The sequence below is a fragment of the Lytechinus pictus genome, chromosome 8 (assembly GCF_037042905.1).
Source record: "Lytechinus pictus isolate F3 Inbred chromosome 8, Lp3.0, whole genome shotgun sequence".
Taxonomy (NCBI): Eukaryota; Metazoa; Echinodermata; class Echinoidea; order Temnopleuroida; family Toxopneustidae; genus Lytechinus; species Lytechinus pictus.
In genome coordinates this window covers 4,913,747-4,933,307 of record NC_087252.1, presented here as the reverse complement: position 1 = coordinate 4,933,307, position 19,561 = coordinate 4,913,747, and the positions used below count along the sequence as shown (strand labels likewise).

General features: G+C 36.9%; 1 protein-coding gene across 4 annotated transcripts in view; it reads left to right on the top strand.

Moving 5' to 3' along the window:
* Window positions 1–19,561, top strand: part of LOC129266454 (uncharacterized) — a 32,283-nt gene that overhangs the window by 6,301 nt on the left and 6,421 nt on the right. Inside the window, exons 3-10 of one of the 4 annotated variants that reach the window (XM_064103425.1) lie at window positions 4,965–5,021; window positions 6,790–6,885; window positions 7,627–7,710; window positions 9,227–10,363; window positions 10,923–11,045; window positions 15,047–15,097; window positions 17,285–17,482; window positions 18,678–18,950. In XM_064103425.1, the coding sequence (XP_063959495.1) occupies window positions 4,965–5,021; window positions 6,790–6,885; window positions 7,627–7,710; window positions 9,227–10,363; window positions 10,923–11,045; window positions 15,047–15,097; window positions 17,285–17,482; window positions 18,678–18,950 (2,019 nt within the window). The remainder of the gene's footprint in view (window positions 1–4,964; window positions 5,022–6,789; window positions 6,886–7,626; window positions 7,711–9,226; window positions 10,364–10,922; window positions 11,046–15,046; window positions 15,098–17,284; window positions 17,483–18,677; window positions 18,951–19,561) is intronic. The other 3 variants (XM_064103427.1, XM_064103426.1, XM_064103428.1) reach the window with 3 other exon arrangements.

Here is a 19,561-nt window from a genome sequence, read left to right as displayed (position 1 = left end):
TTTGACCCAAGATGAAGCTGCTTACATTGTTTTTGTGACAAGAATGGACCAGTATGGATGCTGAGCTCATACATGTAGAAAGAACCTTGAAATACATCTAAAAAATATGACTGTAAATGGCACCTTATGCATGTGCCATATTTTGTGCATGCATGTGATGGAAACGCTGATCCTCATTAAAGGTGCAGTTCTCCCTGACAGATGAGTTGGTTTTTAATAATAAAATCAAAACAAACGATATTGGTGGCTTGATTGACATCCAGCAAGAGTTATGAATGTTTAAACTGTTTAGTTTGTGACGTCATACATGTACATGTATGGTATGTGAGAAGCCTCACATACCATACAGAACTGGGCGTTGTGGCGTGCGCCTGTAATCCAAGCTGTGGGGAAGTTACAAATTGATGCAGAGGTTCGAGGTTCGAGCCCCGGGTCACGTCTTTCGGATGGTGACGTTAAAGGTCGGTCCCAGACGTAAATAATCATATCTGATTGATACACGTCTGACAAAACTCAAATACACACACCTCCCAGTAATGTAAATTCAATGATTTTTTTTTTTATGCAATATGATGAATGCAAATATTTTTTATTAGAAGTTTGTATGACATGATGTGTCTGAATCCACTTCACAAATAAAATCACTTTCCATTTTCTTATTAGAAATGAAATGTATTTTAAAAAGATTATATCACATGACATGGAGAAATTTCTCGTTTCTGAAATCATAAATTCAGAACTTAAAAAAAATCATAGCTCTGTTATTCTGACAGATTTTCATCAATCCTTAACCTTTATTTTCTTCAATTTGTATGGTTGTATTAAATTCCCTTATTTCAGGGTGATCTTCCCTGTAAATTTGTACTTGATCATTCTCCATTTTTTTGTCAGCTGACCATCTTGTTGGAGGGATAATTGGACTATATGTTACTTTCTGATTGGAGAATATTCTATTAGAACTTTTCGTCATGGGGCAGGTGTGAATATATTCTAGATCTGGACATAGTCTGCTGTGCAAACCCTTCACTCGAGTAAAGGGTCTGAATTGCAGCCTACTCATGCCTTGTGTACTGACGGCCCTCTCGCTCCTCATTTGAAACAGCAAGTTTTGTATGTGCTAGTCTTTGCATGGAGACACACTTGTTGATCAAAGTTTCAATCAGGGTCTGTGCCAGCAGACTAATCTGGAGTTAATTTGTTTGGGGAAACTCTGTACACTAATATGCTTTTCACATTGCATTTCCTTAACCCCATACTATCCTTAACCTAGGACTATCGTTAACCCCATACTTTCTTTTTTTGTATTCACTCTGTCTTTCTTAACCCCATACTATCTGCTTTATAGCCGGGGTTAACGTCTTAACCCCGGACGATCCCACAGCTAATGAATATTGATGATTTTACCATACAGAGCGTGATTAACGTGCAATTTCGACTTCTGTGATTGGCTATTGCTTAGCCCCACTTTTCCTTGAATGGGAGGGGGAAAGGTATAAAATACCAGCTAACTGAGCTAAGACTGTCTGTAAACAAATGTTGGGAAGGTCATTTGATTTTAAAGAAAAAAAGTGAAAGTGGTCCATCTGTTCCCATTGGACATCACATACATGTACAGGTCAGACCTGTGCCGGTGGTCATCTCTTTTGTAAAAGAGACTGTACATGTAGCAGCCTCCTACCTAAAATTGACCATTAAAACTGATTTCCATGAAGGTAAATCATGTGCAGAAGATCATTTATATGGCTGCCTGTCTAAAGGCCACATTTCCCTGCATTAGACACCGTTCTTATTACGAGTCAGGAAACTAGTATGGAAGAGCGCTTTGTGGAGAAGTGCGCTCAAAATGTGCAAGATCGCTTCCCGAAGAATGGTTGTGTCCTCAGACTCCTCACGCTAAAACCAATTTAATGAGGCAAAGAGATCTTGAAAACTACATCACGAGGTGGTTTTCTGAACCGGTTTGGAAGATCGCTTCAACCGTTCTCACTACACGCTAAAACTAATTTCCACTATCCCTAGTTTCCACTACATGTATACTAGTTATAGGAAGGTAGTCACAGAACGGTGTCTATGTCACTATGGTAAATGTGTATAATCAGTTTGTCACTGTATAGTTCACATTTTAGAATAAATGGTGCAGTGTACCAACATTTAGGCCTAATCCCGGGGGGGGGGGGGGCACTCGACCAAAAAATTGGTAGGTGTGTGCCGCGGGCGAGACAAAAACCGGGGGCCTTGGAGCGGACTTATTGTACAAAGGAGGGTCCTCGGAACGGGCTTCGGAACTACAAATGCTTGTGAAAACGGGGGTCCTTGGAACGGGTCACTTGCGTGTGCATCACTATGGAACGGGCATACGTGTATGCAGCTAGTCCAGAGGCCCGGGCGCGGGGTGCGCTCGCGCAGAGACGATGGTTGGACAGCGCTCAGCGGCCGCTTTTCACCAAATTGCAGCTCATTGTGGCGGATCAATGCGACCGGAACGGCTTTCTTAGTTCTTTTTCTTAATAAGATGAAAATGCTATGCCCTGGAACGGATATCTGAGTGTAAAAATGGGGGTCCCCTCCGCGGCACATACCCACTATGCATTATATACTGAATGCCCCCCCCCCCCGGGGGGGCCTAATTTCCCTGTTAAAGATGCAGAAAGTTTATGTTTGAACTCTATTAGGCCAGGAAGAGTAGTACTGGAATGCTTTCATCAATCTTTAAATATACATGTATATGTCTTGTCCTCTCAGAGTATTCTTTATAAAAGAAACATGGCATATTTACAGGCTTTAATAATGACAAGTACATGTGTAGACTACAGTATGTGTATGCAAATATACATACAATAGTAAAGCATTTTTTTATAGATCATGAGAATGAAACGAAATGCCAGGGAATGAATTCATCCACCAAGTACATCCCCTTGGATGTTTCTTTTTTTTTTTGGGGGGGGAGGTTACCCTTATTTGCCCTTTTTTGCCTTTCATGGTATTCTTTCTGCTGCCTGTAAAGTTCATGTGAAATTGTGAATGCATGAGTAGAAAAGTACCTTGCCCTATAAAAATATCAAAAGTTAAGGCCTGTATAGTACATGTATGACATGTACATGTAGTCAGTGCATACTACAGTGTGGGCTACGGTACATGAATCATCCAGTGTGCTCATTGTCGCCAGGGTCCCATTCATTGATTTGTGTGACAGTGTGATACAGTGAACAATTTATATTCAGAATAGATTATAGCTCCACTTTGGTGTTGAAGTAATGCATTTTATGCCAGATGGTGTGTGGTGATCTCATGTATACATACATATAGGCCAACGTGTTACAAACTATTCTTTATAGTACGGTATACCATATTCCCAGTAAAGCCTAAGGTAAAAATTTGTGCTGGCCAAAATCTTCTCACAGCAGTCAAAATGTATGCCACCCAATACTTCAGTTGCAGTTTTATGGTTATTTCTATTAACATGACAGCTTCAAATGCATAGACACATGACCTGGGACCTGTTCATAAAGAGTTGCAAATACTACAGTAACCATTATGACAATTTCCATGGAAAACTTTATTGTGATTGGCTGTTGAACCTTGTTACCATGGAAGTTGCCAGTTGCCACAATGGTCAAATTACTACAGTTGTAATATTCCTTTATGAAACGAGGCCCCAGATATGACCTACCAACAAAAGCCTTTTTCCTGGTTTTTATGTTCTTCTGTGGAACCTCCCAGTTGTGTCTGCCATAATAAGTTACAGTGCCCTGAAATGGGATTCATTTATTTCTATAACAGTTCTTTCACTTCTTTGATTATGCAGCCTATAATAGGTAGGTTTAATATGGAAATGTTATTGAGTTACAAAATACAAAGTTACATGTACATGTACTTATAGGACTGAGTATTTTAAAAAAATGTCTATTGTTGACCTGCTTCCATTTCATTTATCAGTACTTATAATATATTACATTTATTATAGCCAATTGTTATTCCCCTTGCTTTACTAATATCAATGTCCATTATATTCTCTTACCTGAAAAAAAAATGTGTTCCCTTTTAATACTCCGTGTAAATTCCCCTTGTGAAAAAAGAGACAATATCGCCATTACTGTAGGCCTACATGTTTATTCCAAGTAGAACTTCATGAAGAGCTGCATGTATATTTTTCATTTGTGTCATATGATATCAGCATGAATTTTCATGATTGTGTACTTGAAGACCTACTTGTAACTCTAGATTTTAATAAACTTGTTGATATTTTTAGAAATTGTAATATACTATAGCACAGTTGAATCTTGTGCATTCATTTGGAATGGCATTTCCCAAGTCCATGCTTGTATATTGTTCGACTTGTTCTGTTTGCATTTTGTGTCATGAATGACCTACTGTGATATTGTGCATTTACATTTTAATACAAATACATGCATTTCATGTTTGATATTGGAATGCTGCTTTATTGTAGGGGGAATGTGATGCAAGTATCATCATCATCATCTCTGTTATCATCCCCGATCATTATCATCAACACTGTTATCATCATCACCATCACTATTGTCATCATCACTATCATCATTCATCATTATTATCATTATAATCATTATCATCATCATCATCATCATCACTATCATTAGCATCATCATCATTATCACTACTGTCATCATCACTATCATCATTCATCATTATCATTATAATCATTATCGTCATCATCATCACTATCATCATTAGCATCATTATCATCATCATCATCATTACCATCATTATTTTCATCATCATCATATCAATTATTTATCATGATTACTATCATACTCATCAATTTTGTCATAATTTCCATAACTTTCACCACCATCATGATTATTATGGGCATCATCATTATCATCATCATTATCATCATCACCATCATCATCATCATTACATCAGATTCATGTGCCCTGGCTTTGGTTTAAATCCATTTTCTTTGTTAATTTTTGTTTTCAATTCAGTCGAGCAATCAAGTCAAGCGAGCAGTGCAGAGGATAATTCATGTGCAAGCCCAGCAGGTTTGTTTGTCTTTTTCATCTGTAAGGACACCATAGATGATCAGTTTCATCAAGGTGTTGCTAGTAATTTAAGAATTCTATGCAAAATCAAACCAGACAAGAACTTTAAAGCGATATTCAAGTTCTAGGAAAGGAAAGAAAAGTAACATTACCCTCTTTTGTGCTATTGTCTCTAAAAATACAGTGGAAAGAATATAAAATCTTGTGTAACTCACTGTATGTCTTTGTTCCTTTTTTTTTTGGGGGGGGGGGTCATTTTTTCAATGGTGGGAATATTGCTCACAAGATACACCATAGATGAATTATGATACATGTACCTCCTGAACTTGCATATTAACAAAACATATTAGTAGGAAAAACAAAATATTTCCTGATGGTGAAAGAGGAAGATCGTTCAGAAAATATTTGAATTATGAAACCTTCATGAAGTCAAGTTCCCTCTTTTTTATTCATTTATAAAAGCTGAAAAATGAAACGACCATAATTGAATGATTGATGAAAATCCATCCAAGCATCACATTGGATGACTTTGAACATTTTATTTATTTGTTAAATGTGAGCTTCCAGAAATATTATGCCTATTTTCTCAGAAAATTCACAATTATACGCTGCATGAACAGGAGCCGCTCACATTTGATGTCAGGCAATGCAATTCTTTGATTGATTAAATAGAGCAAAAGTTTCTTAATGTTTATATTCCTGCCCTTGTTATGAAAGCTACATGTATCTATACTCCAGTATAGGATTTCCCTTTTAAAATGTAGTTTACTAATAAAAAATAAAAAAGAAAGATTTTTTTATTTGAAAGTGGCTTATGCATGTACAGTATCTATACTGATAATAAGAAAAAGAATGTTTGAGTTGTGACTATGATAAGTATGTTATCAGGTAAGGCCTATTTTTGTTTATTGGTGATATGTACAGTTCATTTATTTTTATTTCTTTATGTGGTATTAAAGAATATTTTATGATTTTAAGACTCATTATCCCTTCTCTATTATTTTAGTACTGATACTTTTATTTTTCATGAGAACTCTTTTTCATATTCTGTAAATACACAGTAGTAATGTTTGCGTGTCAACTCATGTATAATATTTTATTTGGTGATTCTAGTAACAGTACATGTAGATTGGTACCTTTATCATCATTATGTGTGATATTTGATCATGCCTTTTTGTTGATATGAGGACACTGAAATAGTGCAATGACTCAAAATGGTAAAGAGTTGTATCAACATTAATACATGATCAAAACGTGTGACGTGTACCTTTAAAGTACAGTACTATAGTATACATTATAACACTCATAATAGCATCCTACCAAAAGTCTTGCCCATCGGCTTCCCTGCATACATGGTTACGGGGGGAGGGGGGTGTTTAAAAAAAGTGTGATTTACTTGTATAGTCATGCTTTAGTGCTGGCGTGTACAAATGCGCATTCTCACTGATTAATACGCAGTAGTGTGGGTCCTGTTGGTATGATTTGACCAGTGCGGTAATGTCTTTTATACCGCAAGCAGCTGGAAATTTAAGTGTGACTCTATTAAAAAGTCATACTTAACTCTTTGTGAAACAGCCCCCTGTTCTCCCATCTCCCAAAGCTTTGATTGGAGAGTCATCAAGGCTGATTCCTGTGGGAAGATGCTGCGCAAACTAATGGCTAGGACTTTTGTTGGGGTTCCAAATCTAACTCATCTTCACATAATTTATATCTTCTGTGTGACGTTTTTTTGTTTATTCATCTCTTTCACTTACACATTTTTGCATAGATGGGACTGCAGTGAGAGCGAGGAAAAGAATTCGCCATTCCTGGCCTGAAGTTTCTGTCAAGTTGGGTCAAGACGTGACATATAATTGTTTTCCACGTATGTGATTCTTTTAATCCTTCATGTTTTTCTTTAATAACTCATAGTAGTTCGGAGTTTCTTGTGGACCCCTATCACAAAGGCCTGCACTTGATTGTAATTTTGAAACATCCATTTTTATTGGAACCCTTGGTAGCATTCCATTTATTAATAAGGAAATATGCTTAAAATGTCTTAAAAAGAAACTCTCAACTGTTATGACTGAACATTTCTAATATCTTCTTTTTGTTCAGTTTAAATTCTTATAGACATTTTTGTCTTTTACTTTGCTTTGAATTCATCAAGTTTGTCATTGTTTGTGAAGTTTGAATACCAGAATTATTGGTGTCATTCATAAAAAGAGGTGTTGTTTTTTATACTGCATGCTATAAAAAAAAATCTCCTTCGTGAATTTCTATCTATTTATTTTTTCTCTCTTATTTGGTATTACTGCACTGCTTTTGTTTTCTTTAATTTACTAATTTCTCACCTTGTTGTAATTTATTTTTTCATATTTTATTTGATTATTAAATGTTATGGTAGTATAAGAATTAATTATTTCAAAATGTGGTATGCATGTTATGAGTTTGCATCTAGTGTACAATTTCAAGTTTGATGTTGATCTTTTGATGTTGGGCCGATTTTAATATCAGTACAGCACCAAATTTGAAATGAAGTTAGATGACTCTACATATAAATGTGAACTTACAACCACCTAGTGTATTTTGATGAGTGATGTGGCTTTGTTTCATTCTTCTCCAGATGAACATTTCAGCTTTGCCTTCAAGGACGTTATTCTTCGAGAAGAAAAGATACAAGATGACGACGATGACGATGATTTACCAGGTAATCTAGTAAGGCCAGAGTCAAAACGTATAACTGCCTTTAAAACGCCTGCTAACACAAAAAAACGTTTACAAATTTTGGTAAATGTTTACACTGTTTGAGAAAAAGTGACCATAAATACAATAAAACTGACCAAAAAATTCCCCTTATCCATATCATACTGCCTTAAAATGAATTAAGAAAATGTATATTTCACGAATATTCTTAATTTGAATGGAAAATGAAGTGAAACTACATGTATGTAATATTTCTGTCCAAAAAGACGGAAGATTCGCGTTTTCAAGTCTAGATCTAACATCAATGTGAGTATGTGAGAACAAATAAAAGTGATATGGTGTGTTCTTTAGATCGTCGATGTACATCCTTTCCTGAAAATACGGATAAATTTGATTACCTGTCAATGTTTCCCTAATTTGTGACTTTTGATGAAGATATATATTTTTCAAAAATAAAGAAATATAGTCCAAAATTGTCACTTTAAATCAACTTTTTCCATGCGAGCAGCCATCTTGGAATGTGACATCTATTTCATTTAATGTCGAACTTTACTGGAAACTAGTTAAAAATGTAATGAGAACGCTCAAAGCGGTCTTGGAAGCGATCTTCTAAACCGGTTCGGAAAACTACCTCGCAATGTAGTTTTCAAGATCGCTCTGCCTCGTTAAACTGGTTTTAGCGTGAGGACACAACGGTTCTTGTGGAAACGATCGTCGCACATTTTGAGTGTGTTACTCCACACACTGTGTGTAGAATATCTATGCTGCAGTTTCAAATTTTGCACAAAACATGTCACCCCACTGAGAGCGTTCCCATCACAACAAGACCGCTTTCCATGAAGTGGTTTTGAACACCACTTTCAGGTGATCAAACGGGAACGCTAGTAAAGCAATCTTCCAAACTGTTTTCCTGAACCAGTTCCAGTAAACTAGTTTTTAGGATTGTAATGAGAACAGGGACAAACACTTTGGTGATTTGAAATTGTGTGCATTATCAAACAGTTCAGTTTGAGCTGGTTACACATGTATGCAATATCCAATGAATCCAGTGACTCCAATGAGATACATGTGGAGGAGCCGTGGTGTAGTGGTTCTGACTCTCGCCTTGTAAACAGAGGGTTGTGTGTTCGAATCCCACCACGGTATCGCATCTTTTGGCAAGGCGTTAATCCACAGTTTGCCACTCTCGATCCAGGTGCTAAATGGGTACCTGTTAGGATGTGAAAGTCGTTGTACCTTGTCCGGTACTGTGGGCGCCTCATCGGCGACTGACTGGAATACTCCCCAGGGAGTGGAGGATGTGCACACATTGTGTGCAGGAATGACTGATTGAATCCGATGACCGGGGTAATAATATATCTGTAAAGGGCTTAGACACGTCGTTCCGATGTATTAAGCGCATATATTAAAGCAGATTATTATCTTTATTACAAATATAACATTGATTTAGGGCTGAGAAACTGTCATTTTGTGAATCTGATACCAATAAATGAACCATATTTATTCTTTTTCTCTTTTAGAAATCAGCTTTGTTCCATCTCCCGAATCAACCATACCACTCAAAAAGGAGAAGAGATCGACGAAGACTGTCAAGGTGTCCCATAACCGGAAGAGCGATAAGAAAGCATCAGTGCTCACAGAGCAAAGAGGCAAGAACACACCTGTGGCCCCACATAGTAACTCTGAGGACAAAAAGGAAAAGCGTAAAGAGGGGCGGAGCTCGCCTCTCATCACTTTAGCCGTATCTTCTCTGAAGAAGCCGGGTGCTATCAAGGAACGGAAGCTCATATCCAATGTTGTGGTGAGTGGCTGTTCTGCTTCAGGGACAGTGGGCTCTAAGACACCTGTGGTGACCGTACAAACAGGAGTTCACAGTCCCGCAGCAAACAAAGGTGCTCACAGTCAACAGAGCAACGGTTCGCCGAATGCCTTACAACTTCTGAACACCCCTCAGGATGGCAGGGTTACCCCTACCCATCCGAACCTCATCACCATTTTGCCCCCTACCCCACCAAATGAACCAGTTATGGTGCAACAAACCATGTCCCGAGTTGTCCCGAAGGGACTTCCTCAAAAGCTTCCGATGCCACATGTGCAAGTGTTTGTCAACCCAATGTCTGCCAAGCCATCAAATCCACAAGGTGTCAGTGTAAGTACATTCTCATCACCAACTATCCAGCTCGTGAAGCCATCCCAAGTTCTCACCCCGCCGATTGATAGGAATGTTGCCCCTGGAAAGCAAGAACAACCTTTAAAGAAAACAGTACCACCCCTCCAAAAACTGGTAGAGCTTCCCAAGAAAACGGAACAGCCCCCTCAGAAGCTGGAAAAGCCAGTTCAAAAACTGAAAGACCCTATTGAGGAAGTCGTAAAAGTTCTTCCAAAACCGGAAGAACCTCACGGATACACACCCTCAAAGACTTCCTCAGAGACAACTTCACCCAAAGACCTCACCAGGACAATTACATCTGCTGAGGAATCCTCAGAATGTACCAAGAACTCCTCTGTTTCATCGGCTACAGTTGAATCTGTCAGAGTGGAAGAAGTGGACGAGGAAATAGAAGTTGTTGAGATTCTCAAGCCATCCCAGGATGAGACAGACTCTCAAGTAGAAGTCACTGAATCAAAATTAGAATTAAAAGAGGATACAAAAGAAGGTAAGAGTCTAGGTTTTGTAATCATCTTTGCTATGATTGGGATCCAGTAACGAAGAGTTGCAATTAAAAACAAGACAACTCCACCAAGATCAAAGGCCATAATTGACAATTATTGTGTTCATATTCCACAACTGGATTTTATTATGATCTTTCAAACCTTGGTGGAAAAATTAGGAATGCGAAATTCCTGAAATTAAAGGAAAATAATTATGTGTTTTCGTAGGAATTAGACAACGTTTGGATGTAGATGTATACTACCCAGAGTAGAACAAGATTTAAGACCAGCAGACGTAATATGCTACTGGAAAATGCCTTATGGTAAAGTCATGATCTCGCTTTTTTCTGGATTGGCAGTTGCCAGAGCATAAGCAGGCTTGGCCATAGAATTGCACACTGGCACAGCCAGTTTGCTTCCCCCAGAAGTTTTCTATGCTACAGGTATTTCCAATGCCTTTTATAGAGTCTGGGGTCAGCAATGAAAGTCGATGCCAATCTTCCTTTAACACTGAACTTTACCTGTGCTATTTATTATCCTCTATCCTTTTGTCCTCTCCTGTAGTGTTGTCTTCCCTGAAACGGAAGGCCCCGTCGAGTCCCTGCTCCACCTTACTCAAAATCAAATGTGAGAAGATTGATGCCGTTGTGCGAGTCAACAAAACCAATGAAGAACTCTACCGTGCTGGTAATTACTTCAATTTTCTACCACTATCACAAATAGAAAAGACGTTGAGAGATGAAATCTGTACATGGCGACACATTTATTTTTTTAGGTGGTGGGGGTATGTATATTACAATATATGCAGACTGCAGCAGCAGTACATTTATCAAACATATTTTCTCATTTTCAATTTATTTTTTTTCTTTCAAATATTCACATTTCTTGTTTTATGAAACCAAATCAAAGTAATCCACCACATCCACCTAAAATAAAATCAGCTCCTTCTCAAATTGTTCTGGGTTTCTTGCCCAAAATGTATCACTTTTATAATGTGTATATGTAGTCTTTCATTATAAACTCAATTTACATAGATATGATGATGAATTATTTATTACTCTTTAAATTTTCATTTTAAGAAGTGTGCTGCCAGTAGGAACAAAAAAAATTATAAAGTATTTATACTAATTTGGGTAAAGATCAGATGAATGTAGTAGTAATTACACAGAAATTCAAAATATATGTTCAATCATTTCAACAAAAGGTATGTTTATCAAGACTAAGCAACCCTCAAGTCTTGCTGTCTATCACAGAGCACCTAATGTGGGATTGACTGGTTTTTATTGCAGTGCTCCTTAACTTACAATTCTTGTGTGCAGTTCTCATTAAAATCTTTTAGCCTGTCTATTCCTTCATTTAGGGACTTCCCATGGACATGTTTTTGGTTCAACCCGTCCAACCGCGTTACCTATATAAACCCAATGGAATATAGTTTAGAGCCTCTTTTCTTGAAGTTTTATTAAATTACCCACAGATGTGGACACTATTCTTGTTTATAATATTAATGTGTATGTCATGTAATGTAGTGTTGTGGATGATGTCAGGTAAAATTAGTTTTAGTGGGTTTTTAAAGCTATTTTTCATGATAATTTATTTTGGTGGGGCTCCTGACCACAGTGAATTCATTGCCTTTTGCTTTTCTTTTTGGTATAAACCATTACTCAAGCAGCATTAAATGGGCTGAAAAAAATCAGGATATAATCTTTCTAACTTTGTAAGACAAATGTTCAAAGTGCCTTTTTGATTGAAACATAAAAGCATTACCAAGAGTGGCCAATGAATGTTTTCAAATTATAATATTCAAAGTTTCACAAAGCATCAATAAATGAGAAAAATATTTCAGTCACGGCACTTTTTCAAGATTGGAATGCTAGACTTTTATTACCAAAGCTGTAGGTAGACTTATAGAACTATAGAATTCAAATATTGTTTTGAGAAAGTTTTGTAATGCACATCACTTGGTCTCACCTCATAGTACTTTCAGTGTTATATCTGAAATCCTATTTGGTGTGTTTATTGCACCTTTTCCTATCACTTTTTTTTTAATATGATTTTTATAGGGGGCTTTCTTTCCATGTTTAGTGCCTACCCCCTTTCTCACACCCTTCCTCCTATCTTCTCCCCACCCCCCTTCCTCTTCCTCCAAACTCTTCTTCATCTTCCCCCTCCTTCTTGTTCTACTTCCTCATTTTTAGGGAAATCTAACCCAAATAAAAAATTGTTTTTAGAGGAAAAATAAAGTTCAGACAATTTGATAAGGGAAAGTTTGAATAATATTGGACAAAAAACAAAGAAAGTTATTAAATTTTGAAATATGTACAAATCAGTAATCACTATCCCCATGGAAACTTCAAATTTGCCACATTTGTAAGGCAAGGACTACTCTTCCACTTGCTCCAATATATAAAATGGCTAGAGTGTCATTTAAAAAAAAATGTTTTCTTCAAATTATATTATTCTTTCATGAGGACATTAAAAAAAATGCTATCTTGGTTATATTTTGGTTAGGCCCTACTGCTCAAGGGGAACTTCATGAGGACATTAAAAAATAATGCTATATATTTTGATTAGGCGGTACTACCCAAGGGGAATAGGTACGTAGAAACACCACAAATTCCCGACAATTAAGTACAAGCCCTATGGAAAAGTTGTCCTAGCCCCTTGTCATAATTTACTTACCCAGTTGCCAACTTGAAATCTACATAGTCTTAAGGATCTCAATTTTAAAGCAGCCATTCCTTGTCTTATTTTTTTTTCAAACTTTCACCATTCTGTTTTTGTCTCACCTGCATAGCAGAGTGAGACTATAGGCGCCGCTTTTCCGACGGCGACGGCGGCGGCGGCGTCAACACCAAATCTTAACCTGAGGTTAAGTTTTTGAAATGACAGCATAACTTAGAAAGTATATGGACCTAGTTCATGAAACTTGGCCATAAGGTTAATCAAGTATTACTGAACATCCTGCCTGAGTTTCATGTCACATGACCAAGGTCAAAGGTCATTTAGGGTCAATGAACTTAGACCATGTTGGGGGAATCAACATCAAAATCTTAACCTAAGGTTAAGTTTTTGAAATGTCATCATAACTTAGAAAATATATGGACCTAGTTCATGAAACTTATACATAAGGTTAATCAAGTATCACTGAACATCCTGCTTGAGTTTCACATCACATGACCAAGGTCAAAGGTCATTTAGGGTCAATGAACTTTGGCCGAATTGGGGGTATCTGTTGAATTACCATCATAACTTTGAAAGTTTATGGATCTGATTCATGAAACTTGGACATAATAGTAATCAAGTATTACTGAACATCCTGTGCAAGTTTCAGGTCACATGATCAAGGTCAAAGGTCATTTAGGGTCAATGAACTTTGGCCAAATTGGGGTATTTGTTGAATTACAGCCATAAATTTGAAAGTGTGTTGGTCTAGTACATAAAACTTGGACATAATAGTAATCAAGTATCACTGAACATCCTGTGCGAGTTTCAGGTCACATGATCAAGGTCAAAGGTCATGTAAGGTCAAAGAACTTTGGCCACGTTGGGGGTATTTGTTGAATTGCCATCATATCTCTATAAGTGTATTGGTCTAGTTCATAAAACGTGGAAATAAGAGTAACCAAGTATCACTGAACATCTTGTGCGAGTTATAGTAGTTTTCAAAATCAGCACTGCTGCTATATTGAATCGCGTGATGCAGGTGAGACGGCCAGAGGCATTCCACTTGTTCTTATTTTTTTTCTCTTTTCCAACACAACATTTTATACACCCCTTCTTTCCTCCTCCTTTCATATCTACCACTCCCTTTGCTATATTATGTTTTACATATATATTTTTTAGTGTTGAAGTGGCATTAACTTATTTGGGGGAGCCCCGGTTTCATGTATGCCAAGTAAAGCTAGAATCTATATTTTTAAGGAAACTAAAATATCTTGCAATATATTAGTACCTTCCAATCTGTCATTTCCAACTCTTAAAGTATCATATTAAAGTGCCAATTATCACCCCCCCCCCCTCAACTCCTCTCCCATGTAGTGAAATAAAGGTAAACAATTAGAAATACAAACAAAGGAGTTTTTTTTTTTTAGCTGCCAGAATTTAGTCTTGTGCATGATTCAGTACCAGTTACACTAGGTGGATCTATTTGGGCAAGAATTATTAACCCCTCTTTAAAAAAAAAGTCTGTTTTTTAATACTCCCCTATATTCTCTTTTTTTTGGGGGGGGGATGTATCTTTGCTTTGGGCCAATCTGTCCTCTGATATTGTCTTCTCAACATGTCATATCTTGTTCATCTATCTTCTGTTTCCATTTTCTCTCCCATATCCTTTTCTTTTTTTCTTAATTTTTCATTTTGTTGAGCTTTCGGTCCCCCCTTACCCTCTTTATTCCTCGTACCTGCTATGCCCCTTTGCTTTCACACTTTTCTTCCTCTTCCTTCACTATACATTGCACTGCATGTGTATGATATGATCCAGAAGGTGAAAGAAGTAATTTGAATTACCTACTCAGTTAAACTAAATTTCTTTAAAATTCCAGTTTTCCATCAAAACATTAATATTTCTCTTTGAAAGTTGCTTTTTGTACAAACTTAGTCAAAAACCAAAGAGCAAATTTTGTGATTAAAAAGTAATTTAAAAGAATTACTTGAATACTGATGCAAGCCTTCAATTATATTATTCACAGAAGGGAGCCAAGAAAAGCGTTCCGTTCAGGCCCGTAGGAAATCTTCCTCAGGTGGGTTACAAACAAACCCGTTCACATATTTCATCCCTGTAATAAAGTCTCTGGATATATTGTAGTTTCTGTGATGACGATGTGGCCATCCTCAGTTCTTTTAATAACTTTGGAGGGACCAGAATCGAGTCAATCTCATGAAATATGGTATTTTTTGCATCAGATTTATATTGGAGAATTCTTTTATAGTATGGAATAAGAAAATTTGAGAACACTTAAATCTAAAACCACTTTATTTAATTCCATCTTTGATTTAGACTTTATTTCAACCCAAAGAAAGATTTTGAAATAAACCTTTTGCTCTAAAGCAAACCTCACAATTAATAAATGTTAAAAAGCAGTGCACGAGCATTTGACATGTAGTTAGCAGTATTAGCCATTCTTCAAATAGCCATGCCTGCTTGAAATTGACTAGTAAATGCATTTTTAGAACCAATTACCCGAGCAATCATTTTTAAGCCCTGTTTTGCCTTGCAGTTGTTTGTGTTGTGTTAATTTATTTTTATTACTTTATGTAATAGTCAATCATTCATTAATCCATCTTTCTAAATCATGTGATAAAAAAAATTGTGAAATGTGTTTAAGATATGGACCCCTCCTTATCCTGTGTTTCTAAAAGTTAGTATTTTGGTAAATTTGCAATCCAGTGGTAACTTCGATGGAATCCTTCATATTCATTGGCTGTTGGGAATCATTGCCATGAAAGTCACCATTGGATATTAAAGGTACCATAATAATAAATTGTATACAACAGGACCCAGGTCTACTTTATGTTGGGCTCTTGATTTCTTGTACATATATGTCTATTCTAAATACAACAGACTTTGTCTTGTCCGTACCTTTCTATGTTTGCCCCCATTTCACGAGTTTGCTAATTGCTAGTATTTCTATAGGTTTGTTTAACACCATACTTTTCACCAGTTACTAGTTAAATCTCTTTAATTCTTCAAGACTTGAGATTCATTTTTTAAGCATTTTTTTTCTCGTTATGATTTGATTTTCATGAAACTATATAAAAGTTAGGGCTAATGTATTACTTTCTTCTGTTTTGCCTTTAATTTCATGATGGTAAGATTTTGGGGAATTCTAATTGGATAATTTACATTCTTCCCGTTTTTCACCTTTCTGCAAACTTTGAGAGCAGTGTCATTGAATGCATTATTAAATAAATATATGGTATTACCAAGAAGGGGTGTGAGTAGTTTGCATTCAATTACATGCATGATTGTATGTTGAAAATAGTTCAGGTCCCAAGTTATATCCTTGTGGAAATGTGAACTTGGCCATAAAGTGCACCTTCATCAACTGAAAAATACCTTGAAAATTTCAGTTTCTTTCAATTATCCCTTTCTTCTTGGAGCAAAAATCTTTGACAGTACATGTAGTTTCCATATTACATTGTACAGAAATTGAGGACAAATTAATAGAAGATGTGACCTTTTGACATAGAGTCACTAGAGAGAATATGCAGTCATTGATGCTTGTATGATCAATATCAAGTCAATGTCAGTTAGGACATTCATTTAGAATTGCTAAATAATTTGGCTAATGGGAAACAGGGCTTGACCCTGTTGCAGAAATATTTACAATCAAACACAACTCCAAAAATCAAATGCAGGTGATTTACAATCAATGAGAAAATGATATTTGGGCCAAAGGGAAGTAGCTGATAGCATAACAGTTTCAGCCAATTACTATTTGGTATCGCATGCTATCCAAACCCAAGGCCAACTAAACTTTAGGACTACTGTAAGATTTGTAGTCCTACATAGGATTTATAGGATACTTTTCTGAAGTAAAATAACCACAGAAATGTATGCATTTATTTGGACTGGGTGGGTGTTTCATAAAGCGGTTCGTAAGATACGAATGACTTAATGCATGACTGGTGATCCTTTTTTTGTGCTATGTGATATCCCTATGTAATTGATTTATGACCTAAGAACATGTTCCAGTCGTGTGTAAAGTTGTGCATAACTTAACGAACAGCTTTATGAAACACCCACAAGAATATATAAAACAGATCATATACATCTTCTTAGTCGGAATTTTGCCCTATTTGATCAGATTTTTGTGGTTATAAGAGATTCAGCCGTAATGTGCCCTTGAGAAAGAAACCACTGTCATAGCAGAATAACAAGTTTCTATCCTAATGTGCTATCCTTATTCTCTTGTCTCCTATCACAGCTGCAAAGCAAGGCTGCTTCTTCAACGTGGTGGACAAGTCCAGCCGTCTTGGGGTGTGTCCTTGCGGGCGGGCCAACTCTTATGATGCCATGATTGCCTGTGACAATCCAAAATGTGAGGTGGAATGGTATCACTTCACATGTGTAGGAGTCACCAAGGTGCCAAAGGATGAGTGGTTTTGTCCGTTCTGCTCAAAAGGTAAGAATCTTTCTGTAAAATCACATGGATTGGAAAATGATGTCTTTACTTACCTTGCCGCTGTTCCATCTCTTTAAAGAGGCTTTGTCATGGTTTTCCATCTGTCTCTGTCCAGTGCTATCTTGCAGCATTCGTTTATCTTTCTGCCTGTCATCTCTTCAATATTTCCAAGCCAGCTTTTCCTCTAACATCCCCTTCCTCTTTTGCCTTCAATTTTTCCCTCCATGATTTTCTTTGAGTTTGGGTTATAGTTATTTAGTTAATCTTTTCTTTTCCTGGCATCCATGAGACTCTCCTCTCTCCTAATGCTAGTTCTTTATATGTTTGCCGAATACTAGAATGCCAATTGAAATAATATTTATAATAACCTTGCAATATTGAAGACTCATTCACCTGAGCTTCCCTTGGTGTCTTCCAGTCGGGAGGTACAGATCCTCAGTGACATTTCGAGCAATATAAGCTACAAACCTGTATAAAAATTTTAAGAGGAATAAAAGTAGGTCTGCAAATTCATGTTTGAAGATAAATGCATGCAACACTACCAATGTAGGGACAGTGTTTGTTTCTTTACTTTTCATGTGAAAGTTCATTGAATTTACGTGTACCGTTGCAAAACAGAATTCATGGTTTTGCTGTGTACATTTTCTTTGACAATTTCCACTTTAAGTCAAATTTTCAATGTCTTCAGAAACAACTATAATGACAGATAATCACTGTCCCTTCCAATGTCACGTGAGATGTTATAATTAATCTTGCAAATGAACTTCATAATAGATCATTCTATAACATATATAACCACAAACTCTAAAGCAAGGGCCATGTGACAGAAACTGATCTAGAGCTGACTTTAACAATGGATCCTGCACATTAATCAATGAAATTAATCATAGAATTCAGGTGGGTGTTTCATAAAGCTGTTCGTAAGTGAAGAGCGACTGGTGATCCTTGTGGTAAATGGTATATTCATTGGAGATGGTTTAGCACATAAGAAAGGACCACCACTAGTTCTTAAAGTCGCTCTTAACTTACGAACAACTTTATGAAACGGCCCCCTGATCCAAAATCAACTGCTAAATGTTATGTAATGGGACCCTGAATGAAATTTTTGAAAAATAATGAATAAATTTGACATATCTTTGTAAATTCAAATACTTCCCAAATTGTCAGTTGTCGATCATTGCAAATCTTCCCACAGAAGCAGCTGAAGCTCTGAGATTAAAGAAAGAGAGAAGGAAAGAATTGCGATTGCGAAGGAAGAAGAGAGAAGAACTAAAGAGACAGAGGATGAAGAAGGACCAATTGGAGGAGCCCGGTCTGTGTCCTTGTGGGCAGCCAAACTCTTGGGACCGGATGATAGCTTGTGATGGTCAAGACTGTTCTGTGGAATGGTATCATTTCCGTTGCGTCGACGTCAAGAGTGCACCGGATACAGAGTGGCTCTGTATCTTGTGCAGGGATAGTGCCCAAGGTGAGTGTACCTGAATCTTCATGTGCCAGAGATCTTGCAGCCTTATGGGATTTATGTGTATAACATAATGGCGATTGGCACAATTAGCCATGTTCACAGTGGTTCTGTATCTTGTGTAGGTATAATGTCCAGGGTAAATGCACCTTCATCTTCATGTGCCAGAGATCTTGAAGCCCTATGGTATTTATGTGTATTACAAGATGGCAATTGGTGCAATTAGTCATGTTCAGAGTAGCTCTGTATCTTATATAGATAGGTGTACAAAGCATGTATAGTAACCCTTCACATGAGAGAGATCGTGTAGCCCTATGGGATTTATGTGTATTACATGGTGGCGATGGGTGCGCTTTGTACTGTTCAGAGTGGTTCTGTGTCATGTTAAGGGAAATTGTCTTGGGTAAGCGCACCTAAATCTTGACATGTCAGAGATCTTGCAAATGTATGGGATTTAGGTGCTGATGCATGGTACTTATATTGCTGTGACTCTTTGCCTAATGCTAACACTAAATACATACAGATCTTTAGCATTTTTTACAGAGATGTTGATGCAATGGAAGCAAAGTATTATTTTATTTTGATTTATCACATTAGAGTTTGAATATATTACATCA